This window comes from Gorilla gorilla, chromosome 15, assembly GCF_029281585.2.
Source record: "Gorilla gorilla gorilla isolate KB3781 chromosome 15, NHGRI_mGorGor1-v2.1_pri, whole genome shotgun sequence".
In the NCBI taxonomy this organism is placed as follows: Eukaryota; Metazoa; Chordata; class Mammalia; order Primates; family Hominidae; genus Gorilla; species Gorilla gorilla.
In genome coordinates, this window is record NC_073239.2 from 107,598,218 (window position 1) to 107,616,454 (window position 18,237).

At 44.7% G+C, this 18,237-nt stretch overlaps 1 protein-coding gene across 4 annotated transcripts in view; it reads right to left on the minus strand.

Annotated features, from left to right (window-relative positions):
* Nucleotides 1-18,237, minus strand: part of TTC7B (tetratricopeptide repeat domain 7B) — a 277,826-nt gene that overhangs the window by 112,099 nt on the left and 147,490 nt on the right. For all 4 annotated transcript variants that reach the window (XM_004055569.3, XM_019010165.3, XM_063698113.1 and 1 more), the window contains 4 exons: nt 7,454-7,537; nt 6,324-6,428; nt 4,142-4,259; nt 1,991-2,048 (listed from right to left, as the gene is read on the minus strand). In XM_004055569.3, the coding sequence (XP_004055617.1) occupies nt 1,991-2,048; nt 4,142-4,259; nt 6,324-6,428; nt 7,454-7,537 (365 nt within the window). The remainder of the gene's footprint in view (nt 1-1,990; nt 2,049-4,141; nt 4,260-6,323; nt 6,429-7,453; nt 7,538-18,237) is intronic.

Here is an 18,237-nt window from a genome sequence, read left to right on the forward strand (position 1 = left end):
AGTGTAGGAACAGGTGAGGGTCTCACATCCAGATGCAACCACCCAACCTGGATGTCTTCAAAAATCACCTCTTTGGATCCACTAGAGAACAAATATGTCTGAATTCTGGCAGTCATAATTAAGAGTTAACTTTCTTGTGCTATATCTGCAACCCCATCCCTTCTTGAATTGTGTTTTCTTTTTAAACAAAAAATGCAAAACATTAGTATAAACAGAATTGTGGGGAGAATATTTAAAATACATAGTAGAGAAAGTACTTCTCATCAAAGTAGTTTTAAATTATCCATTTACATTTAAGAAGTAATACAAATCATTTTCACTTACTTAAAATCTTTCCCTTAAAGATTTTTGTTAGGACTGCAATTCACTAGAATAGTCCTAGTTAATGTGTTCTTGAAATAAAATGAAAAACATTCTATATTTCACACAAATTCTAATTTAGGTTAGCCTTCTGCAATATCATCAGTTAGGTTAGCGGGATTTTATTACTCTTTATTCCCATATGAACTAATATTTTAAAAATCTCTTTGAATTTAAACTTAAGCAAAAGATGAACAAAAAAGAATTCAGGCCAATGGAGCAGCTGTTATATAACATGAAGTTATACTGGCAGCTCAAGGCAGACCACCACTGTGGCTGTTTTTAGAGAGCCAGTGAGATGTGCTGATTTAAGAAAAGTGAAACAGATGTAATGACCACTTTCTTAAGCATCCATGTGTGGGTTTTACAAACTAGGACTGGAGAATTTAAAACTCCAAATCATTTGAAATGGAAATGCTTTCCACACTCCGTGCTGAGGAACATCAACAAAAGCTTAGCACAGAGACAGGAGATCTGTTTGCAGATGTCAGTTGGTACTTTTTGTCAATACCCAGACTGGGGCTGGCAACCTGAAGTAGCTACCGGCAAGCCTGCTAGGAAACGGAAATGAGACGGAAGAGTTTCAGACTCACTGAAACCACTGATCATGATTTCATGAAAAAAGGCATACGGACACCATGATAAATCAGTAGGCAGCCCCAGTTCTAAGGAAAGAGTCTAACGAAGCTTGTCAGGTATTGGGAAGGCCTCATGAAATATTCGTAACTAAGTTTCTAATACAGTTCCAAGAAATCAGTGTAATTCAGATATATTTAAAGTGACAGGATCAATACCCATGCTGGATTTCACATCATGGGGCTATGCTTCCAGATGATTTCATTTTTGTGATTATACCTGTAACAAGAATAAAATGAGGGCAGTGTAGTATGGTGGGGCAGGAGAAACTGTGTTAGAGTCAGGAGACCCTGACTGCATACTGACTTCAACAGCTGCGGGACCGGCAGCTCCTGTAACTCCTGCGCCTCAGTCCCTGACCTGCAAGGGACATACTGCCTGTCCGTCTTCCTCACTTGTGTGTGGTAAGCAACAAATTAAATAAGAGATGTGAAGGCACGCTGTGACGCTCGAGCATTTTATAATTGCAAGGCCTTCTCCTAATTTCCTGAGAGGCACAATGACAGAGACAAGCACAAGGTGTTATGGAACAAGGTGGGGGCGGGGAGTTTGGGGCTGACTGTCTTCACTCAGTATTTCAGAGACTTCCTGAAATCGGCCTTCCCATTCCTTTATACAAAAACCTGCAGTTTGATATGTTTTTTAAAAAAAAAAAAGCTAGAAAAGAATAATCTCTTCTCTAGATGATGACAAATGTCTTTAATAAAGGACTCATCTCCCTTGGCATACAAAGTATCTATCTTTTTTGAGCTGAAATCACTTTATTAGGAATGAATAAAATGTGCCCAAATGGATAAACAGATTAAGAGTGCAGATTGGCACAGCAACAAGTGATGTAGCAGGGTTTGTGTGCTGTGTGTTCAGTGCTCAGGACGAAAGACTCTCAGGGGTAAAACACTGTTTACATAATCTTTATAAATATCTCTTCTTTTTATACTCATCATACTTTGGTGTCATTACGTACAGCCGAGTGAAAAGATGAACTCCCACTCACCTCTGAAATGCAAGAAGCGCCTTTCTCTGTAGGACCTCCTGCATCCCTCGCAAAGAAGCTAAGAAAAGGGTTCAATTAGTCAGTGGCATGGGGGATCAGGGAATTTTGACAAATACAAAACCCATCACAAAACCTGTACATTCAACTGGATTAAAAGCAACAATGTCTGAGTGCTTACGTGCCCAGTCCTGCACCAGGCCCTGGAGAAGATAGGAAACAGAGCCCAGTCCTACCCCCAAGGTGCCTGCACTCATTGGGTGTGACTATGGAACAATGCCAAGGGGACAGTGTGAGTTGGGTGGTCACTCTTGGTACTCCCAGGCATATGGGGGCCATTTGCAAAAGACCAGTTGGGAACTCCAGAAGGAGCATGACTGCCCTCTCAAGTGTAGGCATGTAACTCAGGGGAACGACAAGCTCTATGAGGATGGGGTGGGAGGGATGCAAGCACCGGCAGTGTTGATTTTGACAGCCTTGCCTTCAGAGTTCCTTCTGCCACTGAGAAGCTGCAGTCCTGGGCCACCGACAGTAGCTTGCTGCCTTGAAAGGCCAGCTTGGTTCACACTGGGCAATGGCCAGGACCTTTAACACCTTCATGTGAACACAAGGGATGGAGTAGGCAAACCTAACACTGATCATGGAAAATGAGCTCAAAAGCGTGAAGCCACCTCGCTGTGAATCAACACTTCCCCTGTGCAGAGCATGTGAGAAATGGCCCCTTAAACCTGGCTAGGAATGAAAAAGGTACTTTTTACTAGGGCGAGAGAAAAAGTCCTGGAGGAAACTGTTTATGGCTGCAACTGCAAGACGCCATTACCTAACGTCTCCAACATGGCACTTCCCAGCCTGGCATGAGACTGAGAGCAGTGAAAGGCTGCCAGGGGGTCAATGTGGCTGGAGACCATGGCTAACTTAGAACAGCAGTGACACAGCTAGAGAGAACCTCAGAAAGGACCCAACTGACCCAAGAATGGAAAAGGAAGCCCCATAGGGTCAAGCAACTCTCCCAAAGTTGCAGGAGTAATGAGGGGTAGAGTCTGAAGAATTTACATGGGTTAATATGTGGCATTAAATTTGCCCCTCACTCAAAGTCTACTTTGTCAAAAGCTATGTGCTGGGTATTGCCAGTGTACCATGTGTATATGGAAAATTAGCAAGTAATCCATATTGAAAAGTAATTAATATGCACAACTTTCCCAGGACCTTTGATATTTTAGGGCAGAGAAAAGAATTTGGAGTAATTTGTAAAATAAATTACAACAAAACCATAAAGAAAAAATGAAGTATTATAAAAGCCAGGATAGTATTTCCTCGTAAGGGAGAGAAGGGAGTTTGTGATTGGGAGGGGCACACGGAGGGCTCCCCATGGGGCTGGCAAGGTTCTAGCTCCTCAGCAGGGTAATGGCTACAGGATATTTTGCCTTATACTAATTCAAATTCATTAAATTAATCATGTGTTTCTGGGATTTTTGTTGTGCATTTGTGTTATATTTAACAACAACATGATAAAAGAATAGTAACAGTTCAGGAAAAGTTTGTTAAATTTTCTGCAAATATCACTGCAAACTTAAGTATACAAGATTTTTTCTTAGCTAGAATCCCATCCATCAGAACTCTAAGCACATCCAAAATCACTGCGCCCAAGACCCCTAGGTGTCTTGTGAGCTGCTGCACTGCACATGTACGTATCTACAAATTAAAATGTGCAAATGGAGAAGGGACATTGCCTGACCAGTCAAGGGAAGCTTCCTGGAAGTGTGTGGCCCTGACTCTTCCACATTCCTGTACCTAAGATCCAGCATCCCTTCACACAGGACAGCCCAGACCAAGTGGTGGGACAGGGGCAGGTGCAAGGCTAGGTGGATGAATCATACCTCAAAGCCCAGTGAGGTGCCCAGTGTGCCACCAGCATAATGTACCTAAAAATGAGGCCTGGGAGCCCTGGCACAGGGCCTTCCTCCCTGCCCTCCCATTCTCCCATCAGACCAAGCAAAGAGGACAGCAGCACCAGGGGCCCCACTGGACGGCACACCAGAATGCCCCAGCTTCTGCACCCTCCTGAGACAGAAGGGGACTGTGGGAATCCCGCAGTGTAGACTTAGGTAGTCCAGCCCCGCAGCTCAGCAGCTGTGGGGGTGGGACGTCTCTCACCGTCAGTGGCCTGCAGACTGTACGTGAGCCCCAGAGCTAAGTAGCCTTTGGCCTTGAACTCTGACGTTTTCTCTCCCACATCAACGACAGTTTTGGCAAACTTTTCAGCCTCTTCCAACTGAAAAATGAGACAAGTTAAAAACAACAACAACCTGCAGAATTTCTAACATGAGTTCCCATAAGCGTCTGCTGCCAAAATTGGATTTCTGATGAGTCACTTTGAAAATGACTCTCAAATCTCCCAATCCCACTCTGGTGATTCTGTTTTCTTTCTTGAGCTCTCTAACAGTTCGCAGGGTTCCTACCTTGTTTTTTCTCCTTAAAGTTTTTCTTACTGCTGACTTGCCTTCTTTTCCAAAGTTGCTTTCATATTTGGTGGGGGTCTATCTTTTTCATCTTTATTTTTTACTGACTGGTTCTATAATGAAGTTGTGCTAGGTATGCAGAAGTTGAACTGAATATATTTGTAAAGAATCAAGTTCTTGAAATGTTTTATGTTTGAGCCTTTCTTTTTTCCCCCCCAGGATATAAAGAATCCATTTAGGCTTGGATTCTCTTTGCCATGAGCTGTTATAAATTTCAAAACTCCATCCACTTATTTTACAAACCACAACACATGTACCTTGTGCCAGCAGATTCCAATGAGAAAATGTGCACCTGTAAACTACACCCACAATAAGACCTGGTGCACAATTCATTAGCGGCAAAAAGAGTAAGATTTGTTCCATTGAAGTATGGCAAATGTTGATGATATTGAAGTTGGGTGATAAGACACTGGAGTTCATATACTCTTGAGTTTTGTGGTATTTGGAAATTTTAATAATAAAAATGCAAGAAAAAATATACAGAAAAGATTTGTTACTCCTATTTTTTTTTTTAAAAAAAAGAGGTGTATTTAAGGCATTTCAAGATGTATATGTTACAGTAATAAATAAAGCCAGAGCTGGGAGGAGGGCAGTAGTCACTGCTGGGAACTGGCACGTTCCAAATGCAAAGGTTGTGTCCACTCCTCCGCCTGCCCACTCCTGGAACCGCCTGCGCCATCCCCTTGCCTGCTCACAGCCCCAAACTGTCAAAACCCACATGACCACACTACACTTTCACAGCTGTGTGTTTCAGGTGAGAGCCTGTGCTTTCAAAACATCTTTTCTACATTTTCCCAAGCAAAATGGAACTAAAGTGGAACACTCTTCACTAGGCTTACTTTTCTCCTGCTGGGTGAGAATACATGGAAAAACCAAAGAGCAAGGATATACGGGTGAACAACCTGAGTTTGTAAGATGCTTCGGTCTTTTTTGAGCAAATCCTTTTTATTGCTAATGTTGACATGAAGTTAAAGAAAAGAAATTAGAACTCTATCGTATGTGGCAATTATCTATACCACCATCTCGGCAATTAGACTGAGTTTTCTATTTTCTACTCAAATGATGTATTTTCTGAGGTACTAGAATTGTTACAAATCAGGCTATTGCCAAATTCAAATTTGAACAAGAATATTTGAAGAAAAACGCGTATGTGAAGGAATAGAAATGAAGACAGTTGAATTTAACATATGAGCTGAAATATAGGGTGACTCCTTGCTCTGTAGAAAGTCCCAGGCTCCCAGCCTAGGCAACAGAGTAAGACCCTGTCTCTACAAAAAAATTAAAAAATTAGCCGGGTGCAGTGGAGCACACCTGTAGTCCCAGCTACTCAGAAGGCTGAGGTGAAAGGATGACTCGAGCCCAAAAGGTTGAGGCTGCAGTGAGCTCTGATCGTGCACTCCAGCCTGGGTGACAGAGCAAGACCCTGTCTCAAAAACAAAAACAAAAGCAAAAACAAACCAGGCTCAGCCAGGGATGCTAATTCAGTGACGTGTCTCTTCTCAGTCCCACATTGCTTGAATAAAGCAAGATGTATGGGAGTATGAATTATAATTCTGTCTTATTATCATTATTCCTGAAGCACAATCCCATAGGAAAAAACCCCTGGAGTACCCCAGAGTACTCCTCAGTCCTTGGGGGAGTGAATGAGGCCTGAGGAGGCCAGGGGCCCAGGCCCAGGGTCCGTGGCTCTACACAGTCTTGTCTTTGTACAGCTGATGAATCACCCTCGCTTTCTCTCTGTGCCTCGACATGAAAAAAATGGGCAGTCCTGGCCCAGAGTCCTCTGCAGGAGCGGGGAGGGGGGCGCCCCTACTCACCCAGTGCAGGGAGCCCATGCAGAGCTTGGCAGCGAGGAGAGGGATGGTGGCATCGTCCGGCTTCAGGCGGATACACTCTTTCAGCACCTTCACGGCACGGGCAGACTTGGCAAGAGAAGATTATTTCCGTGAAACTCAAAGTGTTTGACAGAACTGAATACTACAGCCTTCTCAGAGGGGTTTTTGGTCAGGGTGACCTCCTCGTGGGCTTGTCCAACTTTAAGCCCAAGCAAGCGGGGGCCTGAGGTGCATGAAAACCAGAGCCTGCGGCTTCTGAGTGACTGGGGAGTACACTGGGTTAAAAGCCAGCAGGAATGCTTCTCTGGCGCCACCTGAATTTCATTCCATACTTGTGTAGCTATTGGAAAATTAAGAAAAACATAAAGATGGTGGAAGTTTGTTCTTATAAAAGGTAAATATCTAATTTAAGGCACAGAATACTGAATTTCTAAATTCACTTAGCTCAAATAATCTTCCATCTCAGGCTTCATTCGCTACATGGCCCAAATTAGCAAGAAAAACAATAGCTACGACCTCTGTTGAGTGTATACACAGCAAGGAGCGTGCCTCTAAACACCTCTGGTGTAGCATCTCATTCTCCTGATAACACATCTATGGAGCAGGTGCTGTTCTTACTCCATTTTACCGAGGAAACTGAGCTGCTCAGTAACTTGCCTGGGTCACTCAGCTGGGAGAGCAGCATCAAGCTTCTATCCTGCCGTTGGACTCCCTCAGCCCACATTTTCATCCAGTATCATGCACTGCCTAATATAATACATTGCTCAAGATAACCAACAGGTTTCCCCTCCAGGAATCAGCTTAACTCTCAGATGAGTGGAGGTGTCTGTGTAAAACATCAGCTCTAGTTTAAGCCATGTCCATGACACCTGATGAAGTCACAATGACTGGAAAAAGACAAATATTTCAGAATTTTTCTTCTCAGTGATAAGTCCATCTTGGCTCCCCAAACAATTAAATCTGATTGTTCACTGAGAACGGACCATGATAGTTTCCCAGAGTGGCTCGAAAGACTTCCACAGAGTCTATCATTCCATGCAATTCCATGACATTCAACTCTTTGGCCTTAATAGGAAAGGCATAAAAAACTGCCCATCACAAAAGGGACTCACTTTTCCAGCAGCCATCAGGGACAGAGCAAACTGGTACCACAGGTGGAATTCCTCAAAGGCAAACTTCATGGCTCTTTCTAGGCACTGGTTGGGAAAGAAAAACAAATGCAGACATCTGAGAATCACTGGTGCCACAACTGCACAAGTGTGAGTTTGTATCTATGCACACTAAGGTAAGTCCCATAAAATCTGCTTCCCTTGAATGCTTAAAACATAATCTGCCACCAAACGGCTCCTACGGAGTCCCCACACAGGACGATGCACCATGCCGGTGGCCAGGATAACCCACAACTGACCAGAGCTGTGACAATCCCTGCCCTTGAGTAGCTTTGTATCTGGCACAGGAAAAGAGGCAAATACACCAACAACACAAAGACAAAGACAAACTCAGGAGTGCCACCAGGGCGAGAAACAGGACTGTGGTGAAGTGATCCCAGGAATCAGGAATGGCATCAGGGAGAACGGAAACTGAGCTGGGCCTTCCCCAGCCCAGCCCCACTATGAGACATCATCAAAGGCAGAAACCACAACTTCTTTATCTTCTCAGTACTGGTGCATTGCCTGCCGTGGTGAGTAATCTACAAACGGACTTCCCTCTCAGTCAGCGAGGAGCCTCTGGTCCCTGCACAGAGTGACATGATGACGTTAGAGCTTTAGGAAGATCGTGGGGGACTGGGGTGAGTGGGGTGAGGTGGAAGACCTTGATGGAGGCAGGCCAGGAACAAAGTGGATAGAATGGTCCAGGGGTTTCAGAATCAAGAAATGTGTCCGAGGTCAAATCAGCAAGGATGGGTCACCTGTGGAAGCATGCGGGGACTGGGGAGGCACAGGAGGTGCCCAAAGTTTCTGGCTTGCATACCTGGGGGAGAATCCATGCCACAGAAGGCCCTTGTGTATGCACGAGTGTGATTGTGTGTGTGTGAGTGTGTGTGTGTGTGTGTGTGAGAGTGTGTGTGTGTGTGTTTGAGAGAGAGGGAGAGAAGGGGAGGTGTTTTTTTTTAGGAGAAAGGGAGAATGGGGAAGGAAGCTGTCATGAACGAGTTTAGCACGGGAAATACTGAGTTCAAGGCATCATGAGGTAATTTACCAGAGACATTCTGGGACCTCAAGAAAAAGATCTAACAGAAGACAAACATTTGAGAAAAGAGCTGAAGTTCCTAGAAGAGATCAGATCAGTCCAGAAGAGTATTCAGAGGGAAGGCAGTGGGGCCAGACCGTGGAAAGGGAGAGAAAAGGGATCTGGAAAGGAGGGCGAAGAAGGGATCTGGGTGGGAGGGCATGCAGCAGTGTCACAACACAGAGAGGGACCCGAGAAGGGGCCAATGGGGCCAGCGGCAACGGAGGCCAAGAAGCCACCACAATCAATCGGGTGACGAGCTCTGCACGTGTGGCTTTAGGGGACACGGGAGGAGAACATAGGCCATGGGGACCAATAAGCAAAGAAAAGATGGAGACGAGGTATGAAGGAAGGATGTGTGGGGTGAAGAAAGGTTATCTATGTGTTAATTTTTCATGGAGGCAACTCAAGCCTCTCGCTAACATGAGCAGAACCAGCATGCAGAGTGAAGACTCTGGGGAGATAAATTAGGTCCCAGAAGACTAGAGAGAGCCAGGTCCCCGGAACAAATGTATCCCTGCTGAGAGGCCTTCTCCTACAGAGGCAAGATCCTCCAGATAAGGAGGAGAGAATGGCAGGTGGTGTCGGGCCCAGCCAGTTTTCTCTGTAAAGATGGAATGAGGTGGGTGCTGGGAGGAAAAGAAAAGAATAATGGCAGGAGGTTTTAAAAAGAACAGAGGCAGCTGGGCGCAGTGGCTCACACCTGTAATCTCAGCACTAGGGAGGCTGAGGCAGGAGGATCACTTGAGGCCAGGAGTTCGAGACCAGCTAAGGCAACATAGCGAGACCCCTGTCCCTACAAAAAAAATTAGTAAAAATTAGCTGGGTATGGTAGTGCACACCTGTAGTCCCAGTTACTCAGGAGGCTGAGGAAGGAGAATAGCTTGAGCCCAGGAGGCCGAGGCTGCAGCGAGCTGTGATTGTCGTACCACTGCATTCCAGCCTGGGCAACAGAGCAAGACCACCCTGTCTCAAAAAAAAAAAAAAAAAAAAAAAAGAAAAGAAAGAAAAAGAAAAACAATGCAAAAAATAGAAAAGGTTTAAACAACAACAAAGTCCCCCTCCACCAAAGGGGAGAGAAGGCTCACAGCAGGGTCAGCTCAGAGACTGGTGCAACCACGCAGCGGAGCCTGCACCACTGTGTTGCCACCTTCTCTCGTGCTGCTAGGTGGCCAGTGCAGGAGCGGAGGAAAATGATGGGATGCTCAGGATGCACGGACAGTCAAGGAAGGAGGGCAAGGAGCTGGGGACCTGGAGACAAGGAGCTGCAGTGACGGTGACAAATGGGTAAAGGTAAAGTGAGGTGGTGGGAGAGGAGAGAAAAGAATTCTAGAATTTTAAATGATATATACAGAGGTCACACAGTAAATATCATGCTAGTTGGTTTACTGTGAAAAGCTGTTCTGACAAAAACATATTCTATTTAAAAGCAAAGTAATAAGCATTAACAAGCACCTAGTGCTTGGCGATGGCACAGGGTGGGCATCCGAAGACCTTGAGCAAGGTGAGCACAGGCAATGTGTCCAGCTCAGGGCTGGCTGCGGGCCTCATCCTACGCCATGGGACATCGGCAGGAGTGGCTGGGCGAGGCCTCCAGGAGAGTCCTTTAAAAGCAGGGCATTCTCTGCCAGCACACACTTTGCCCTCAGCCCTGCCCCTTCAAAGCCGGAAGTAGGGTGGCCAGGAACACTGAGCAGAAAGAGAAAGCGCGTGGCCCTGATGCCATGAGGCGCTGCAGCTGCTGCACCAGCCTCTCACAGGCTTCTTGCAGGGGGAACCAAATAAATTCCTCTTTGGCTAAGCCACTGCACGCCGGTTTTGTTAATTACATCTGAATATACTCCTCACTAGTGCGGACACCAAGCAGCAGACCTGGAATCTGAACCTGAACCCAGGGCCCTCTTAGCTGCTTTGCTGTACTGAGGAAGGTGTCACTGTGCCTTTAAGGAGCACAGCGGGGAGGCAGAAATGAAAGCAGCATGCTGAGACCAAGTAGGCAAGACAGGGTGGCGGGAGAGACGTAACCCAGGTCTGGGAGGCATGGGCTGGGACTAAGTGGGGGAGGACAAGTGTGATGGAGGATGCTAAGCAGTGAAAAGCCAGCAAAGCCTAGAAACTGACTTGGGGATGGGGATGAGGGACGATGGAGGAGGAGGAGATGAGAATGATCACTGTGGCTGAAATGAGACACGGGAGCCGGTATGTGGAGAGATGGTAGATAATCAAAAACAAGGATTATTCTAACAGCCTACTCAACCATTGCAATAACACCACCAAGTACTCCAATATACTTAGTAAGTACTTAAACACTAAGTACTTAAACATTTATATGTTTAAATGTTTTTTTTGTCCTCCTTTTGCTAAGAGGAATGACAAATACCGACTGTTTTCCTGATCAACAAAAGGAGCTCTGCAGCTGAAACAGCCTGTTCTGAATCAAAAAGCTAGATGCTATAAATAAGTATGCACCCTTCTTTTCTTGCATGCCAAAGGCTAACAGCCTCATTAAGCTCGGTGAAGCACATTCACCGGAGGTCTAATTGGTATAGAGCTGCGTTCCAGGTGCTACAGGAAAGAAAAACAGCCCCAGTCCTCATCAGGAGTAGAATCACGGGATCCTGTGGCTGGCAGATCACTTGGGGAGCATCTAGTTGAAGCCCTCAAAGGAGAGGGCCCTTGTCATTCTGGCTGCCTGTTACTTCAAAACTCTTCTGATTTTGGCAGGGGGGACGAGCAGGCACTCCCAAGAAGAGAAGCAATAGGAATGTGGCACACGCGTGGCACGCAGACAGCCAATCACAGGCTCCTGCCAGCCTCTGAATCTGCAGGTAGGGAGGCAGGGAAGGGGCCTCTGGACCTCGTTCCAAGCAACCTGAGTGAGCTGGGACCTCCCAAATTGGGGCAGGGCCCTTGTCTAACTGAATCTGTTGCAGTCTCTTCTTCAGCCTCTGGTGGAACTGGTGAGCTTAGCAGTGCAGATGGATAAGTTCCTTTTCTGCTTAACAAGTCCGGTTCCGTCACCTACAGCCAAGGCCCAGAAGGTACGCCCATTCAAACGCTTCAGGCTCCTCCCGTAACAACCCTTACCTTCCAGCCCCCAACAAGTTGTAGAACTTCTGCCTGAGACCCCTTCAGAATAGGGAATACACAACCTGAATGGCAGCTAGAAATACAGTTTCAAGGTGCACAACAGATTGGGTGTGTAAATTCAGGCAAGCAATTAACCACTGTGGGCCTAGATTCCTCACTGTAAAATGGGAACTATGACAGTAATTAATGCAGAGAGTTACTAAGATTAAATTAGTTACTACATACAATGCCACAGGAAATAGCTCCTCAGAAACAGGCTAGTGAGTACTGAACAAAAGTTAGCTATTATTCCTTTTTAAAAATTTTAACATCCTTATATTAGGAATGGAAACACAACAAATTGTACCATACCTATCACTTTACCCAGAGTCAATGTATGAAAACTCAAATTTACAATGCATTATATCAGAAATAAATATCTTTACAAAATATTTACAGAACTTTGTGAAATGTTTCCTCATTTTAGAAAAGGATTCAATCTGAGACCCTTGAGAAGAGGGCACAACTTTACAGAACTGGACCGGAATGTATGCTTATTCTTTATTACTTTAACAAGCGTGGTAACACTTACTCTGTAGCCAGGTACTATTTTAATTACTTTACAAGCATCGCCTCATTGGGTGACCCTAAGGACCCTGCAAAGTACAAGGCAGGTAGGCCCCTTTATCATTGTCCATTTGCAGGTGAGGAAACTGAGATGCAGAGTTGTTAAGGGGGTACGTGGGCCTCAGAGTTGGTGGTGGAGCCAGAGGGGAGTGAAGCAGTCTGCTTCCAGAGACTGAGCTCTTCACCACAACACTACTGCCTCTGAAACTTCAATTATATCGTGCCACTCACACTTCATTTATCAGGCCCACTCATGCTGCAGAAAGCAAAGGACAACTAAATAAAAGGCCCCTAAAAAGGCCACATGCTTCTTGAACTGTTTCAGAGACTCAGCAATATTTTTTTTTTTTTTTTGCTGCTAATGGGGACCCTTGCTTGAGGCTACTAAGGACTGAGACCTTTCCAGCTAGTAGAAGTGTCAATCAACTTTACTGATCCCACGATATCCACCAGCACCACGGCAGCCAGTGGTGCCACATCTCCAGCCCATCGCAAAGTTCTCAATCGACAAAGATTACATGAGTCCAGTGTTTCCTCTACAGGCAGCATCTCTCCCAGTTCCCTCCTAGTTTGGACCTCTTTCTCATAATGATAACAACCCACCACCCCTAACAAGCCATGAGGGTGTCCTAAAGAGAGTTAGGAAATCTGGGTCAATTACAAATTAGCCCTCCACCCTAATTCAGAGGTGTGTGAGCTCTGGCATCACAGCCGATGGCGCTGCCTGCCAGTGGGCTCTTGGCATCTTATGAGATACAGTGACGGCACGCCGGCTTTGGAAAAGCGCCCAGACAGCTTCAGATGCTCCTGAAATGCTGATGCCAAGCACGCTGCCTGGATATATAACGTGTCCTCCCCTATGTTTCCGTAAACATGAAGATTACATAAACCCCTAAGCAGCTCAGGTCAACCATACCTCAACTACAAAAGGAGACTCCCTGCCAAAAAAATGCACCCATGGTAAAAAGGAACGTGGGTTGTCACTGGGGGCTTTTGCTATCCACAACCCTCGCCCCTTAGGCTGTTTGCTCATCCCAGTTGTGTTTGCCTATCCCTTTTTAAGAACCCTACCGTATGTGTATGGGACAGAGTAAAAAACTGTAGTTTTAATGTTGTGGGGAGATGGAGAACATAAAATAAAAGCATTCACATTTTTTATTTTTTTAATATTTATTTATTTTGAGACAGGGTCTTGCTCTGTCACCCAGGCTGGAGTGTAGTAGCACAATCTCAGCTCAGTGCAAGCTCCGCCTCCTGGGTTCAAGCGATTCTCCTGCCTCAGCCTCCCGAGTAGCTAATCCCGAGGAATTACAGGTGCCCGCCACCAGGCCCAGCTAATTTTTTGTATTTTTATTAGAGATGGGGTTTCACCATGTTGGTCAGGCTGGTCTTGGACTCCTGACCTCAGGCAATCCGCCCACCTCGGCCTCCCAAAGTGCTGGGATTACAGGCTTGAGCCACCATACCCAGCTGCATTCACATTTTAATAATGGTTCCAGTGAAAAAGATGCATTGATGAAAATGGACTTTTCAGAAGATGGCAGGTGTTCTGTGCATGGGGGACATATAAGAGAGTGCTTTAATCACTCAAGCCCAGCTCGCAGGGTGTGAGGACAAAAAGAGCAGTCACATGGTAAAGGCACTGGTTCTGGGGCCAGGCTGCCTAGGCTTAATCCAAGCTCCTCACTCCCAGCCATGGGGTTGTAATGGGGGTTAAATGCAGAAATACATGTGAAATGCTCAAAAGAGTGGCCCACAGTGAAGGCTATCAATGGGTTGGCTTTTATGAAACAAAGCAAGAGTAGATCTTCAGGGTTCTGAAGGGCAGATGAAGGGGAGAAGGAGAACCCCTGGGAATGAGGGTGGGCATGCCAGTGGATGGCAAAGGCAGTGTGAATAGGAGTCTTTGAGTGGCATAAGCTAGATTGTGGCCCCTTTTCCACTTGTGGAGTCCAGCAGAGGGATGGCAGTGTGGGCCTAGCAAGGGAAGTGGGGCCAGTCCAGGCTGCAGATCCCTGAGTCACCCACACAAAACAGCAGGTGACATCTCCAAATCACCTCCCTCACAACAAAAGAAGATGGATTTGGCAGTGGTATTATTTCTACCAGGAAAGATAGGTCCATTTGCTGTAATCACATGACTGCCACCTCTCTAATCCCAGATAACATTCATTTAATACCATGAATATTTGGTAGAACAATAATTAGACTCTAAATGCCATCCTAATCATTTAAGTGAGAGTCAAAATGTCACTTGCGAAAACGTTTCCTTTTGGTAGCAAGAGCTTATGCCTTTCCAGTCTCTTTTTCCGGCTTTTCATAAATCAGCCATCTCTGAGGGGGCTCCAGGAATGAGAAGCTTTTCTGGCATCAGAAAGGGATTTAGCAATTACCTCCCTAGTACACAAAGCCCAATTACACAAACTGGGTGCGCGGCAGCGACAGCTGTACAGTACCACAAGCACAGCAAAGCCAAAGTCTATTTTTGGAATTCAAGAGTAAGATTCTGCATCCAAATCCCATTGGGGAGGGGGCAGAAATAAAATAATCAGACACCCCTCAAATTTAGCCTCAAGTCTACGTCCAAAATTCATCACTGTTAAAAGATAACAAATAGCATAGTGAACTGTCATCATTATTTACTTCATAGACAGGTCAGCCATATCCTAAAAGTTCTTATGACATAGATCCTTCAGTTCTTCAGGGAGACTTTCTCTTCCACATCGTGTATACTTCACAAGTCAGTTAATCAAATTCCTTGCAGCTGTGTAACTGATTGTTTTTAAACATGATATATACAAAATATTTCACTTGGTTAACTTTCAGCAATAAAAACCTCTGTAAGCTGTTCAGACGTTTGGGCCATCACCTTAGACCCACAGACCGACAGAATCACAGAGCAATTTGAGGCCTTTGAGATTATCTGACCCCATTCTTACTTTACACATATCGAAACTAAGACCCAGAGAGGAGACAGGACCTCCCCAGGGCTGCACACAGTGGCAGACCTGGAGTCAGAGCCAACATCTCATGATCCTCAGTTCAGAGCTCTCACTCCTACATTTTTTATTGTTGTTGTTAGATAGAGTTTTGCTCTTGTTGCCTAGGCTGGAGTGCAATGGCGTGATCTTGGCTCACTGCAACCTCCACCTCCTGGGTTCAAGTGATTCTCCTGCCTCAGCCTCCCAAATAGCTGGGATTACAGGCGTGCGCCACCACGCCTGGCTAATTTTGTATTTTTAGTAGAGACAGGGTTTCACTATGTTGATTGGGCTGGTCTCAACCTCCTGACCTCAGGTGATATGCCTGCCTTGGCCTCCCAAAGTGCTGGGATTACAGGTGTGAGCCACCACGCTCGGCACTCCTAAATTAACTAAAAATAAAAGTACAAATTAAAATGGAGTTTGAGAGGTCTATCTACAGGAGCCTGGGTCCAGGAAAAGCTTCTAAAAGGCATATTTATGGGACTCTCGGCTACAAATAAAAGTCCCCCTCCTTGCCCCAAGTTTGGAGAAAACATAGACATCAAAGCTTGCTCAAGTTTTCTCTCCTTATGTTGGAAATAAAGCAAATGTATCCATGCCCCACCTCTTCCCATTTCTCTTTTTGCTTTAAAACAGCAATACTGCTCCAAGCAGGGAAGTCTCAGAGTTTTATTGCTTTGGCAAACACTTAAAGGATATCATTGCCTCTGGCCATGGTGAGAGGAGTAGAGTGGGTTGTTTTCAAAGGTCACAGACTTTATTATAGAATTTGAATGCTGGATGCGGTTTTCTGGCATGCTCTCCTCTCAACTCTACGAATCAAGTAGACCAAGCTTGCACATTGAGTAAGGGGTCTCCGGGGTCCTACTCAAATACTACTCCATCTGCTGCTTTGCCAATGTAGCTGTTCCTTGCAAAATGCAGTGAATTCACAAAATGGGCATTCCATTCCTCCTGTCTCCTCAATTGCCTCTCACCTTTTTGTCTTTTCAGTCTCTCTTCCCTGGCTTGGGGCACTGGGTTTTAACCCTTCAACCATGGCTGCCACTTAGCCCATGCCAGGACTAAGGGAGGAAGTAAGGAGTTGAGAGTGCGGCAGCCTGGGACATACCATGTACAAAATAGTTGCATGGTAAATGCTTGAATGAAGGCTGGACAGAGAATTGGGATCCATTCTTTTGGAGATCCTTTAAGGAGGGCCACAGCAAACATGGAGGCAGGGAGGAGTACTGGAGTTGCCAAGACTGGAGACAATGACATAGCAGAAAGGACAGAAGCAGGGTCGCTGAGCTATGGCCTGAGGGCCCATTATGACCTACTGCTTGTTTTTAGAGCCCAAAAGTTAAGAATTGCATTTATAGCTGAACATTCACCATCAATTTGGTGAGAGGGGGTATTAACTTTAAACCCAAATTAAGCAAAATGTTATCCCCTACCCCCGCAAACAACCCCATTCTTCTGATGCATGGATCTATATTACAAAAGTTGTACTCATTATATTTTGAGTTTCATTGATTAAAATTTTGCAGAAATTTGTTTTCTCTCATTATACCTACATGCTATTCTTGGTTTTGTCTCTTAGCCTTTGAAGCCTAAAATATTTAGCATCTGACCCTTTAATTTGCTGACCCTTGTTCTAAAGGAACTGGGGGCACTTTAGGCTGAAGGAAAAAAGACAATATGACAACTGTCTTCAAAATTTGGTGGACTCAATAGGGAGAAGGAGCCATCCATTACCAGGGCATCTTTACTATGGAACATTCTCCCACCTGTGAAAAGAGGCAGATCTGGACACATGAATCTGGTACAATCTTCAGGATAGATCACCAGCTGGATAAAACATAGATTTTATGTCCTGTGGCATGCTACTTTTGCATTGAAGGGGAACACACACATATGCATAGTGGCCTGTGGATTCATAGTCAGTCTTTAGAAGAATACACAAGTAACTTCTTCTTCATGTTTCCCCTTGGCTCTGTTGTAATACTTTCCTTGTGCAAATATTACCTGCTCAAAATAGATAATAAGACCAACCAAAAAAAAAAAAAAATTGGTAGACTGTCAGTGAGGTGGGGCTCGACTTGCCCTACTGCTCCAAAAAGACAGAATAGGTAGAAATTACAAGGAAACTCATTTTAGATCAATCCTTTCTAATAACCAAAGAGGAATCGAACAATATATATTACCCATCAATTGCTGTGCTAGCTACATTATAGCCATTATCTTATTGAGCTTCCTAACAGTCTCTGAGGTAGGAGCTCAGAGTAGCCAAGTATCTTTCTCAAAGTCTCACAGCTAGGAAAGGGCAGAGCCAGAATTTGAACACAGATCTCCCTGACTCCAGGGCTGAATTTTTTTTACTATACAATGGGTACTTCCCTATATAAGGGTCAAGGATCATCTGCCAGAGTTATTATTTCATACAAAGGATATTTTTACATTAGAAAGCAGATTATTAATGCCACCAATAATAATAGTAACATGCACTTCTTGCAGTAACATACATTATCTCTTTAATCATCACAATAACATTCCAAGGTAGATCTTATTATTATCTATGTTTTCCATATAAGGGGACAGGTTCAGAGAGGTAATGGAATCTGTTCAAGTTCATATTCAGCATGTAAAGTAGCAGAACTGAGATTATCACACAGGTCTGATGTTAAACTATGAGGCATTGTTGAGACGGCAATGTCATCCAAAGTGATCTATAAATTCAATGCATCCCTATCAAAATTTCAACTTTTTTTTTTTTTTTTGCAGTAATGGAAAAGCCAATCCTTAAACTCATATGGAATTGTAAGGGATCCAGAAACAAACTGGAAAAAGAACAAAGTTAAAGGACTCATACTTTCTGATTTCAAAGCTTACTACTAAGCTACAGAAATTAAAATAGTATGGTATTACATAAAGATACATATACAGACCAAAGGAACAGAATTAAGATTCCAGGAAAAAATTCATACATTTATGGCCAATTGGTTTTT